Here is a 14304-nt window from a genome sequence, read left to right on the forward strand (position 1 = left end):
AGTCTTCCCAAGTCCTTCCATTCTAAAGCCACATCTGAATCTTTTTTGTTTTGTTTTGTTTGTTTTTAAGACAGGGTTTCTCTGTGTAGCCTTGGCCGTCCTAGACGCACTTTGTAGACCTGTCTGGCCTCAAACCCATTTGCTTCTGCCTCCCCGAGTGCTGGGATTACAGGCGTGCGCCATTGCGCCCAGCTCACATCTAAATCTTAAGAATCTCTTTCAACCAAAACAGTAGAGTAGCATTTTAACAATTTTTACTTTCTAGTATTTTCTAATGGGCATATAATTATAGGGTACCACGCGATGTTCTGCTATATTTGACTTAGGCACATGATGTTTTTATTGCTATTGTTGTTTTGAGTGCTGGAAGATCAAACAGGGACTCACACCTGGTGTATTAGCCTGCTTAGTTCACAGAGCAAGTCAGAATGAGCTATGACTACAACTCTGCCCCGGGACAGCTAGCCTCCTGGTCATGACTGCATTACCTCCCACACTGCTTTCCTTTCAGGTTACAATAGCCTTGAAGATGACATTTGAACTGGAGGACACTCTTCGGAATCTCTCAAAATCTCCTGTAATGCTATGTAGAACAAAGATTTTTTTTTTTTTAAGCCAAACAGACAGGGTCTGAAGTCTAGTTCTACCACTTAGTTCATGACTTTGAAAAACAAAACAAAAACTCTTGATTTTCATATATAAAATACATTTTGAATTATTACATAAGCTTCAAGATGTCAGTAATGCACCCAGCCAGGGTGGAAGAGATGGTTCAGCAGGTAAAAATATCTGCCACAAAAGCCTAAAAATTTGAGTTCAAAGCCAGATCAAAGGACACTACAGTACTCCCAGCACTACTACAGCAATATGAGAGGCTGAGGCAGGAGAACCATCTGGAAGCTTGATGGCCAGCTGGCTCGGGGTTCATAGTAACAGAAACAAGAGTAGCCCTGCATAAGTAAGGAGGAAGAAGAGAAGCAACAAATAAAATATAAAAATCAAGAACAACAAAGCAATGTGTACTTAGAATTTTCAGCAAAATTACGGCTGAAAAACATTCTGACTAAATCTGTAGTTAAGAGATTTAAGAGAGGTTCTTTTTATTGGGATTGCTAGTTGGTAGTATACGCTCACTTGAACTGACATAAAAGTAACAGAGGAGAACAAATGGGAGGCGTGAGTTTCAACTTCATTAAAATAGAGGTCAAGCTCTTTGTCCAAGAGCCTCCACATCTTACCTGATGCTGGTGGTTTCTGTGTACTGGACAGCCATCAGCTGAGAACTTGAGCCCTGTTCCAGAGCACCCTGGAAGAGATAAAAGGTTTAAGAAATAACACAAAAAACTCCCCATCCCGACTCAGACTTGGATTTGTTATTTAGAATCCTTCAGGTCACACTGTAGGCTAAGAACATAGCTTATGAAGTCTTACTAAGACGTCTGAGGCTTTCCACCAGTTTACAGAAATAATGTGAAAGGTCAGTCCGGCGCAAGTTTTATGACCAAGCTGTACAAATATTACTGCCCCTGTAACTGCCCCTGTATTTTGGTCAACAATCATTATGTTACAAAGTCCTAAGAAACAGGAAGGGCTCAAAATGAAACAAAATTTCCACTGTTCACCAAATTAACACAAATTCCTCACACCTTACACACCTATTGGCTACATCTCATGAAAGGCATCTAAGCCACCACTCTTTAGAACAGAGAACAGTTTAGTACGGAACCATCAGTGGCTAACATATGCTACACTAGAAACCTCTGTTTCACGAGGCATTTCTCCTGTACTTTTAAACTAATATTTAGGAGAATTTTATAAGGAAATCAAAATTCAAAGGTATATATATTATTACTATTATGTTAGAAAGTGACTTTATTGTTACTTTACAACAATAATTTTTTTTGTTTTTTTATGTTTTGTTTCTTTTTAAGATTTATTTCTTCATTTTACATATGAGTGCTCTATTTGCATGTACATCTGCATGACAGTAGAGGGCACCAGATCTTCTTATAGATGGTTGGGAGCCACCATGTGGTTGCTGAGAATTGAACTCAGGACCTCTGGAAGAGCAGATAGTGCTTTTAACCTCTGAGCCATCTCTCCAGCCCAATAAGTATTTTTTATATATAAATAAGTTTAATCATAAATCTCCTGTAATTAATTACTGTTGTTTATATATACATCTTTACATAAAGGCTTCAAAATTAGATATCTGATTTCCTTTAAGAGGCCCAGGGCATGATTTGGGGAAAAGTTCTATAAGACGATAAAATGTGATAAATTTAAAACAGAAGCAAATACAAAATGCATAAAAGGAAAACAAATTTCTTTGGTAAATGGAACCAATGTACAAAGATGACTATGACATCTCCAACTTCTGGTTCTACAGCAAGGGCCTTATTTGATATTGTTGATGATTAGCATATACATCCATACATACACATTACTGCCATGTTAATCACTTAGTAGACACCTCAGTCCTCAGATCAACTGCCACGCTACAGAAGTTCTTGTATAAAGATAACTTTAACTGAATAATGGCCTCAAGCTCAAGAGTAATGATGCTGGAGGTTTTATTACAGTATGTTGCTATAAATGTTATAAATTATTGTTATAGTCTCTTATTATGCTTAACTAACAAATTAACCTTTATATAGCTATGTATGTATAGGGAAAAATAATATATACAAGCTCTACTACTATCCATGTCACATGTCATATCACCACAGCCTACCTCAGAATAATATTAGAACGGTATAAAACCTTAGCTTTAATCCCAGCATTCAGAAGGCAGAGGCAGATGGATCTCTGTTGAGCATAAGGCCAGCCAGGGCTACCTGCTAAGACTCTGTTCCAAACAAACAAACAACATAGTTATACAATTCTACTTGGCCCTCCCTTTGTATTCTTGTAATCTATAAATTGCAGAGCTGTGTTTATTCCTGCTGTAAAAACACAAGTTACCAAGGGGGGGTGTGTGTGTGTGTCACATTTTATTTTATTTTTTTGGTCTGTAAGTTTTACTGGGATATTTATCCATGCTGCTATTTTCCCTCCCTGCTAATCTAACAGCTAGAGTTAATTACTCTGATACAATACCTTACTAAAGTGGAATTTCTTTATAAAGTGATTACAATCTAAAATAACCACTAATTTCTGTTTAAAATCTAATCTTCTACCTAGCTTTACTTTTCCATAGAGAACTTATCTCTCATTTTGAACATGAGTGTGAGTGAGTGAGTGTGTGTGTATGTATGTGTGTGTGTGGTAGCGGAATGTGTCTAAGTCCAAAAGTGCTTCCATGGTATGTGCTTCCTTACACTCTGTCACATGCTTTAAATATCCTCTTTGAAAAGCTCTAAGAAAGGGAAAAGAAACATTATTACTTATTATACTGCTTGTTCCAAGAGAGGGGATGTAGGAAAGGAAGGAGGGGAAGGGGGAGGGAGGGAGAGAAAAGGAGACAGACAGAATGAGGAAGCTCAGGAAGCAGCACCATGCCTGAGCTGAGCAGGACACACCAGTGCTAGACCTGAACTAAGGGCTACAGAAGCTGGACAGAGTTTCAGTGGCAATGGCTGCCGCGTCTGAAGCAGCCACAGTGAGAGATCAATAGGCTTAAGTTCCAAAATCTCTCAGGGAAGAAAGCAACTCAACTGGGAGAAGATTCTCAGCAACTGCACTGCCATTTCTTCAAACACAAACCTGAAGAATACGGGTTTTCTGTTGGTTGTTTGTCATTCTTCTTGATTTGGTCCTTTCCACTTCATGTCTATGAACCCAGCCTCGAAGTTCATGATTCAATCTATAAAACAGATTAATCAAATATGTTTAATAGAAGTTAACCACTTTACTCTTTTGTTGGAAATTAATTTAATCATTCTATAGAACCCGGAGAACACCCCAACATACCTGACTACACAACAATGCTTTCTTATTTGAAAAAAAAAAAAAAAAAAAAAAGGACATGTAATATTGTTTTTGAAATGTGCATAGGAGTTCTACCTGCATGCCTGCCTGCACTGCACCATGTGCAGGCACAGTCTATGGAGCCAGAAAAAGGCATCAGATCCCTCGATACTGGAATTATAGACAGTTGTGCGCTGGTATTTGGGTGCTAGAAATTGAACCTGTATCATCTAGAAGAGCAGCTAGTGCTCGTAACCACCGAACCATCTCTCTAGCCCCTTAATATTGTTTTTAATAAAACATGAATTGTTTTAAGAAAACCTCCTCAATCATGAATAGGAAATTCAAAGAAATAAGGGGAAGTTTGTCCAGAACAAAAGAGTCTAGCCTTACTCTGAATTTTAACACTCACTTCATCCTTTAGTTTTTGTTTTTGTTTCATAGTTGAGCAAATGTCCTTGTTGTATAGTGTTGTATACATCTTTCAGATATATGCCCAGGATTAGTATAGCTTGGTCTTTTTTTAAAATTTATTTATTTTTATAAATTACAGTTTATTCACTTTGTATCCCAGCTATAGCCTCCCTCATCCCTTCCCAATCTCACCCTCCCTCTCTCACCTCTTCCCATGCCCCTCCCCGAGTCTACTGATAGGCTAGGGTCAGAGGGAAAGGGAGGAGGACATCCCCTATCAGGTCCATCAGGACTGGCTGCACTGTCTTCCTCTGTGGCCTGGTAAGGCTGTTCCCCATTCAAGGGGAGGTGATCAAAGCGCCAGCCCATGAGTTCATGTCAGAGACAACCCATGTTCCCATTACTAGGGAACTCACTTGGAGATTGAGCTGCCATGGGCTACTTCTGTGCAGAGGTTCTAGGTTATATCTATAAATGGCCCTTTGTTGGAGTATCAGTCTTAGAAAAGAATCCTGGGTCCAGATTTTTTGGTTCTGCTGCTCTCCTTGTGGAGCTCCTGTCCCCTCCAGGTCTTAATATCTCCCCCTTCTTTCATAAGATTCCCTGCACTCTGCCCAAAGTTTGGCTATGAATCTCAGCATCTCCTTTGATACCCTGCTGGGTAGAGTCTTTCAGAGGCCCTCTGTGGATCCAGTTTGCCTTTCTGAGTGAAGATTGAGCATCTTACCCAGGGTCCTCTTTCTTTCTTAGCTTCTTTAGGTGTACAGATTTTAGTATCATTATCCTATATTATATGTCTAATATCCACTTGTAAGTGAGTATATACTGTGTGTGTCTTTCTGCTTCTGGGATACCTCACTCAGGATGATCTTTTTTAGATCCCACCATTTGCCTGCAAATTTCATGATTTCCTTGTTTTTAATTGCTGAGTAGTATTCCATTGTGTAAATGTACCACAATTTCTGTATCCATTCCTCAGTTGAGGGACATATGGGTTGTTTCCAGCTTCTGGCTATTACGAATAAAGCTGCTACAAACATGGTTGAGCAAATGTCCTTGTTGTATAATTGAGCATCTTTTGGATATATACCTAGGAGTGGTATAGCTGGACCTTGAGGTAGCACTACTCCTAATTGTCTGAGAAGGCATCCGATAATAGGATATACCTAAACAGGCAGTCATCACATTAAATGGACCCATCACCATCTCTACCTGATCAACTGACAGGCTTACAGTTATCCAACAGGTAACTCAGAACCTCTTGGCCTCTCAGAAAGTCTGAAGAAATGCTCTTCTAAGTCCTGAAGCTCATTGCAGGAGGCCATGTGGGTGTTTCTGCAACAATCCATGCCCTCACCTGAGAGACTCTGTCGTATTGATCAGGGGCTGACACGGAGGCGGAGGAATATAAAGCAGCGGTTCCTCACTTAGCACCATTAAGGCTTTGTCGTTGGAAACAGAATGATCATATCTGAAACAAACACACAGTAAAAGTGTTGCCTTGCATCATAAATTTTGTAAAGTTTACTAGTATTAATTTTTCATTAAAATAAACATATACAAATTGAACATGCTGCAAGATTGAAAGGAATGTAATGGAAAATACACAGTATAAACCATATGGTAGAACTGTCACTTTCTGAGTTTCAAGGAGATGGCAGAGTGATTCACATTTGCTTAGCTACTATTTACTGGGCAGCACGTGGTCTATGTCTTTGGTAAATTTAATGAACTCTAGTGTTGCTGGCATAGACGAGGTGACACAGTAATGACAGAAATTAAAGGAAAGAGCTATCAGTTGACAGAAAAAACACTATTGTACGACAAGGCCTAAAGATTTGTGATTAAAAAAAAAATACCAAAAAAAAAAAAAAACCAAAAAACTAAATGGTCTCCCTAAAACAAGTTTGTTTAAAGTGGGGTAGAGTATGACAAAAAATATTTGGCAGGAAAAAAGTAACAAAGTTGAAAAACAATAAAAATTTTAGAACTGTATCCACAGTTTTATTAGTGACTAATAATAAAACACTAAATTACAATAACTAGTTACGCCATTAACCTAAAAAGTATACTTTTGTAACTATCATACTACTTTATATCATGTGAATTCATAACTAGAGTATGATAAAAAACAAAGCCTGAGTTGAAAATTAGAATCAGACCTAGGTCCATTATTTTAATCTATTTCACCAAGAAATCTTAAATTTGTTTGAATTTTTTATATAAGATGCTCTAAATTTGTAAATTAAATATGCTAAAAAAATAAACACACAAACTTGAACACGGTAAGATTCACGCTTTTTATTTATTCATTCAGTATTTATTTGCTGGATACCACCTATGTGCTGAGTAATCCAAGACAGAAGTCTCTATTCTCAAAGACCTAACAGGGAAGACATATCAAACACAAGAAAAACGCATAAAATACAGCCACACTGTGCTAATTGTTGTAAAAGAAACACAGGACTCAAATAGCGCAGCACGGCAGTATCTACTTCACATAAAATATCCTAAGAAACAGATAGTATTACGTCAAGCCCTAAATGACAAGAAGAAACCAGCTGCATAGAAACTAGGGGATGAGCATACTAGACAAAAGCAAGTGAGAAAAAGAAAGCAGACTCAAGAAACACAGACGACTTCTGAAGAGTGGTGTGCAAATGCGACAGACGTAAGAGGCTGGAAATACAGACACCAGGCCATAATTGGGACTTGCTGGATAAAAGAGAAGTTACTACAGAGAAGTGAGATACCCCAATTCATCCTTACACTTTGAAATCATCCCCAAAACAAGTATTAGTTAAATAAGGAAAGGAACAGATTCGCTGTACTGTGCACATGGTAATGGATTTATGAGTATGTGACAAGTCTGACCTGGAAACAGGAATTTGAGAATCACCCATCCATACATATGGAGTCTATAGTACAGATGAGTCATGATAGCAGAACAAAAACAAAGCCCACAGCTTTAAAGCTTGGGATTTGGACAAAGAAGAAACCTACAAAGAAAATCAGAAAGGAAAGAGGGAAGACTGAGTGAGTGAGCATGATAATCTTGCACATGGGAAGTGAAGGTAGGAGGCTCACAAGTCTAAAGCCTGCCTGTACTACAGAGCAAAAACTTTGTCTCAATTAAGCAGGGGCTGGAGAAACAGTGGTAGAGTACGTGCCTATATAAAACCCTACACTAAGTCCCTAACACCACAGAACAAACATAGAAGACTACAAAGCAACAGTCAGTTAAAAAAAAAAAAAGAAGAAGAAAAAGAAAAGGAAGGAAGGAAGGAAGGAAGGAAGGAAGGAAGGAAGGAAGGAAAAAGGAAGAAGGAAAGGCTAAAAATTATAACAATGCAACAGGAAAAGTCTTTTAGGAGTGACTCATTTAGCCAAATCTTTTAGAAAGTTCAAGATGAGCACATGGGTTACTATTTGATTTGGCCACAATGAAAGCACCACCTAGCAGAATAGAAAACTACCTTCAGAAGAGAAGGACTGATTTCAGAGTGTGCACACATGAGGGACAGAAGTGGAAGCTGAAGCTCCATGACATCCCTGCTCTGCTCGGCTCACTTAGAAGGCTCTTCATGGTCTCTCCTCTGGCAATTACGAGTTACAGATGTTTGGAATAAAGCAAAACCATGGTACTGACTGCACACACAAAAAAGATATCAGCCTAGAATTGAGAGTTAACAGTGCCTGGTAAATGCAATACCATTCTGAATGTATTTAAGAAGCTGCTGCTACAACAGGAGTGTGTGTGTGTGCGCGCACACACACACACACACACACACACACACACACACCTGTCACATACATAATTTGAAAATCACACCTGCATACTTAACAAAGACAAAAACTCTGTAGCACATGAGCAAAATCCAAATTGCTTTCAAAACTGTATTTCTGATCTGTAATTTTCTTTCCATATGATAAACTCTAGTAATGATTTCTGCACATCTGTGCTGGCTAACTTTGTTCTAACAGCCAAAATATAAAGAAAAATTGAGATTAAAAAAAAAAACTGATAGGAGAAACATAAGGGCAGGTTGAACAGTGTTAAAAGGGAGAAAGGAAGGGGAGACCAAGCCAGCATGCAATCTGGAGACAATCAGACCCTCACTAACCCAAAGACAGAGTTTAAGGCTGTTTGCAAACCACTCTATACAAATAAAAGAAATTTCAGCAAATAAATCACTAAAGGAAAGTGCAATGCTAGGGAGCTACAGTTAATGAGAATTCCCAGACTAAAGACAAGCTGTGGTTGAAGCCGTAAATCGAAACCACCTTTTCCTGTTTACCAGAGGACAACAGTGATATATTTACTACATAGATAACTGATGTCCTATGTCCTGAGGCAATAATTATGACTAGCTCTCACTATATTACTAATATGCTTTCATAAAGTGTTCCAATTTGCCTGATAAATTATACTATTTTTTTTCCCCAAAGACAGGGTTTCTTTGTGGAGCCCTTGCTGTCCTGGACTGGCTTTGCAGACCAGGCTGACCTTGAACTCACAGAGATCTACCTGCCTCTGCCTCCCCAAGTGCTGAGATGACAGGTGTGCCCCACTGCACCTACCTGATAATTTATACTATTAAAAATACATATAAGTAATATGTATACACACAGCATTAAACAAATCTATGCAACTACGATTTGCTAGTGGTAATATGCTAATGACAAACATATAACCTTTAAACGATAGGATTATAATCTAGCCTTTTGTTATTCGAACCACAACTCTCCTAAACTGAAACAAAAATGGGGCATTTAGAACTAGAGGTGATACAGAAAACTTGAACAGGGCAATAGCAAGTAAGAAGACTGAATTTGTTATAAAATGTCTCCATTCTCACCCCAGAAAGAACACAAGCCCAGGGCTACACAGTTTCGCTGCAGCATTTTACCAAGCTGCACGAGAAAAGCTAATGTGAGCCAGATGTGGTGGCACCTGCTGCCACGCCAGCCCCCCAAGCTGAGAATATTGTTAGGTTGACACTGATGCTAGCCTGGTAACTTAATCAGACCCTTCCAAAACACAAACTAACAAAACTAAACTAATGCAAATTTGTCTCAAACTAGTTCAAAGAACTGAAAGAAAGAAAACCCTTCCAAAGTTGTTCTACCCTGATACCAAGACCAGACTAGACCACAATTAAAAAAAGGGATCCACAGACTCAAATCTCTGATGATTATAGCTATTAAAATTCTCAACAAAGTAAGTACTAGCAACTCAAAGCCAACATATAAAAAGGCTATACATCATGGTCAAGCAGGATTTATTACAGAAATGCAAGGATGGCTCAACATATGCAAATCAATAAATATGACACGGTGGGTCAGCAGAATGGAAAACAGTATCTTTATGATTGTCTCAAAAGATGAAGAAAAAGCATTCAGTAAAAGTCAACATCTTATCCTGAAGAAACAAAGAAAAGAAAATTAGGTATAAAAGGAAATTATCTCAACACTGCAAAATTCCCATATGACAGACCACAGCCAACATCATTCTGAACAACAACAACAACAACAACAACAAAAAGCTGAAATGTTTTCCTCGAAGCTTAGGAGCAAGACAAAGATTTCTACTTTCACTAATGTTTATTCCATATAGTACTGGAAGACTTAGGGCAAAAAGCAAGACAAAACGAGAAAGAGCATTCAAATGTTTAAAAAAAAAAAAGAGATTAAACAATCCCTGTTCTCAGACAACATGATTTTCTAGAAAGAAAAATTGACTCCACAAAAACCAATTTAAACTGATAATCATACTCAGTAAGCATAGAGAATATAGCATTAGCAGCTTTGGGTTGGAAAGTATAGCTCAATGACAGCATGATGTCCTTGCTTGCATGAGGTCCTTGGTTTGATCCCCACCACTACAAGACTAGCTTTTGAGAATTATTTCATCCCCACCACTACAAGACTAGCTTTTGAGAATTATTTCATCCCCACCACTACAAGACTAGCTTTTGGGAATTAAATAAAGTAACCTATTCACAGCAGTTAAAACAAATAAACATATAAACAAAATCTGTAAGTATCGAAGAATAAATTTAGTCAATAAAATGAATAATCTCTGTAATAAAATTTATAAGGAACATGGTGGAGGAATTCATGGAAAGACATCCCATGTTCATGAACAGTATAATTAATGTTGTTATAATATTCATATTGCCAAAATGGTCTACAGGTCCCCTGTAATTCTTATCAAAATACAAGGTAAGTACTTTATCAGCTGAGCTATCTCACCAGCCCTCTATCAAAGTACAAATAACACTTGGCATAGATATAAAAAGTATATACTCCTATAACTTGTACAGAACTACAAAAGACTCCAAATAGCTAAAGCAATCACAGGCAACAAGCATAGGAAAAGAGTCGGGCATGGTGGCTCATATCCCAGCACCTGGGATCAGAAGTTCAAGGTTGGTTTCAGCTACATACTGAGCTCCAGACCTGCCACAGCTATACGGTGAGTTTGAGATCACCAGAGACCACATGAGATTCTATTAAAAAAAAAATCAATGTTATGGTAACCAAAATAGCATGCTATGAGGAGAAAATAAATAAATCATTGGAACAGAACAGGAAAACCCAGAAATAAACTCATATATTCATAGCAGACTAAACTTTTACAAAGGCAGCTAAAACATATGTCAGAGAAAAGTCTTTTCAACAAATGGTATCAGGGAAAGTAATAACCATGTGCAGAAAAAAGAAACTACACTTCTATTACTAAACACACACAGATACATACACACACAAACACACACACGCACATACGCACACACACACGTACGCACATGCAAACACTAAACTCAAAAAAAGGCCACAGACTTACTTACAAAAAGAATGAAAACAAAAACCTGAGGACATGCTTCAAGATACTGATCTGAGCAAAGACTTTTTTTATGACTTCAAAAACACTGACAACAAAAGCAAAATGTAAATGAGATTATATCAAATTAAAAAGCTTTTGTAAAGCAAACAAAATAACAAAGTGAAGAACATGAATAAGAAAAAAACACCAGTAAATTATATAGTGACTCATTAAGAAATACATGAGAACTCAAATATCCATAGTGGCTCATGACTGTAGTCTTAAAACCCAAGAGGCAGACAAAGGATTATAGGCCAGGCTGGGCTACAGCAAGTTACAGGCTAACCTGGGCTATATCACAAAACTGTGTCTCAAAATGAAGCAAATGAAAGAAACTCAACTCAACAACAAGAAATTTCAACAATCTGGTTTTTAAAATGGGTGAATGATCTGAAGTACTACCTTTCAAGATATATATATATATAAAAGTACAGAAACAAAATTGTTCAACCATCCCCAGTCATGGAAATGCAAATTAAGCCCTGCATGAGATCCATTTCACATTAATTAGAACAGCTAGCCTCATAAAACAAGCAATGGCATGAGGAATAGTATGAGGAATGAGACTGTTCATACACTGCTGGTGGGAATGAAACCGAGGGTAGCCATTGTGAGAAGGGCACACAAAGTCCTCAGACAGCTAGAAACACAGCTACTTCATTTCAAAGAAATTCATGTCAAAATGAAATCTGTCTGCACGCTCATGTTTACTGCAGTACTATTCACAATAGCTAAGATATGGAAATTGACCTACGTGTCCACTGATGGATGAATAAAGAAAACACAGATACTGGAATAACATTCATTCATAAAAATGACTGCAATGCTACCAGTTTCACCAACACAGATATAGAATTACAAGACAATGCATTAAGGCGCGCGCGCGCGCACACACACACACACACACACACACCACATTTTCTCTCATATATGCAAGCTAAAACTCTGCTATCACAGAAGTACAAAATACAATCATGTATATCAGAGTCTAAGAAGGTATGGGGGAGAGAGCGACATGGAAGAGAGTGTCAGTGGGATCACTTTAATTAAGCGTTCTGCAGCGCTGCATATTAACTATGGTTGACCACAATGCTTCAAATATTTCAGCACATCTAGTAAGAAGAATGTGAATGTTCTCAGCACAAAGAACGAATGCGTATCTGTCTCAGATGATGAATACGCCAATTACTCTGGGTTCAATCATTACATATTATAAACATCTAAATGACATACAGTGTAGTTCAGCAATATGAACAATTACTGTATGTCAATTAAAATTTTTAAATACTTTTAAAAGACAGGAAACTAGCAAAGTACTAGCAGTTTGAAATTTTAATTTCATTTATTTTCAAAGGAAATATATATATACAGGTGTCCTGACAGCACATATAAACATCTAAAATTCGGTTGAGAAAAATTCATACTTGGTGTTTTCAAATGTTTCACAAATATTTTTTAGTACTTTGTATTAAAAAATACTGATGCCAATGATAATAATAACAAATAATGATAAAGAAAAGAACTTCAAACCAACTAACTAATATTTGTTTAATTTTCTTAAAATGTTCTACAATAACCTTCTGAAGTATTTTAAGAGACCTGCATGTCCCTAAGAATCTATACTCTCTTTTATCGGATACACACAGCCAGTGGTGATTCTGGGAAGGAGAAACAGAGATGGTTTACACCTTTCAAGTACTCTTTTCAAGGTGATAAAGTTCACCCTGAAAGTTGCCCAGATCTCTACAGTGAGCGTGGATGAGCCCACCACTACACTTTCAACAGTCAGCATTGTACCTCATGCTATATGAGAAAATACAGAAAGGCTTCTATTTATTGTTATTTTAGAATAAATAATATTCTCATAAAGGTTACCTAAACAAAGTGTGGCTTCAAACACCAAATCAATAATTTATCTTACTTTCAGCAATTAGCTATAAGTCCAAAGACTATTAAACTTAAAACAAAAATTCTGAAAGATCACCTCTGGAAAACCATAGAACTCAAAATTATAAAATATGGAGGGAAAACCTGAGCAAATTTTGGAAAAATTAAGAAAACTAATAAACAACAAATTTAGAGACACTCTATCACCAATGTCAGCATTTCAGAAATGTGACAAATTCTAACATGTAAAAAACAAATTAGCAGAAGAAAAGCATCTAATGCTTTCTAGTATCATGGTATCTGTCACCTGCTATGCTACATTACAACACTGCCTGCCACAAGATCCTTGGCTCTTTATTCAACCTCAAAAGTAAGAGTCCAGGATGGATGACCCTCTGTGGCCCTTGCTGAGTAAGGCTGCAGACAGTCCAGGGCAACCAAGTCTTCAGTAACTTTCAAGCACTTCACTGCAGCACAATGGCTACCACGCTGTGACCTCTCTGCTCAAGACTCTGGTTTTATTTGCCTCTGACAAGAATCTCAAAACACATAGAGCAATGACTACCAAAAAAGGGATATAGATCTAAAAATTATTCACTGTACCTTGTCCTAGTTAACAGACTATGAAAATTATGTTTTTATGTACACCTTTTGCTTTATTAAGCAAAGTGGAAATGTGTCAAGGTATCTGTTAAATTATAAAGAAGAAAAAGCCAGAAAACAACAAATAATAAATAATTTTACTTACTGACCACAAATAGGACTAACCATATCATTCTGCCATACTTATCAATTGCTATAAACATTAGATAAATGTGCTAAACCATTCTAACAGTGAAAACTAAAGACAGTAGATATATTTCAATGTACATGTGTATTGATACAGATAAACTGATTAAATAATCACACCTCAAAAAAATCCTAAACTGGGAACTACTTCAAAATAAAATTATTATTAAAATTGATCTTAAAAATAAAACAAATTGATAGCATCACTATTACATGACCAATTTACAGGTAAGACTTCTCCAGTTCATTGAATCAGTAAGGCAACAGGCTGCTGTCTCACCTGTAGCTGTTTTTCTGGTTGATAGCATCTGATGTGTCTTGAACTTCTTTAGTTGAAAATTCCAAAAGATGCCTCCTTTGATTTGCTGGATTCACACTGGGTTTCACTCTCCTGGAATCTTGCTCTAGCATGCTGAAAA

General features: G+C 37.3%; 1 protein-coding gene across 1 annotated transcript in view; it reads right to left on the reverse strand.

Moving 5' to 3' along the window:
* The window catches only part of Atf6 (activating transcription factor 6), a 165636-nt gene that overhangs the window by 80317 nt on the left and 71015 nt on the right, over positions 1-14304 (reverse strand). Inside the window, exons 10-13 of the mRNA XM_060364651.1 lie at positions 14166-14297; positions 5681-5794; positions 3706-3805; positions 1239-1306 (exon numbers count right to left, since the gene is read on the reverse strand). Of these exons, the coding sequence (XP_060220634.1) occupies positions 1239-1306; positions 3706-3805; positions 5681-5794; positions 14166-14297 (414 nt within the window). The remainder of the gene's footprint in view (positions 1-1238; positions 1307-3705; positions 3806-5680; positions 5795-14165; positions 14298-14304) is intronic.

Source organism: Meriones unguiculatus, chromosome 11, assembly GCF_030254825.1.
Source record: "Meriones unguiculatus strain TT.TT164.6M chromosome 11, Bangor_MerUng_6.1, whole genome shotgun sequence".
Lineage (NCBI taxonomy): Eukaryota > Metazoa > Chordata > Mammalia > Rodentia > Muridae > Meriones > Meriones unguiculatus.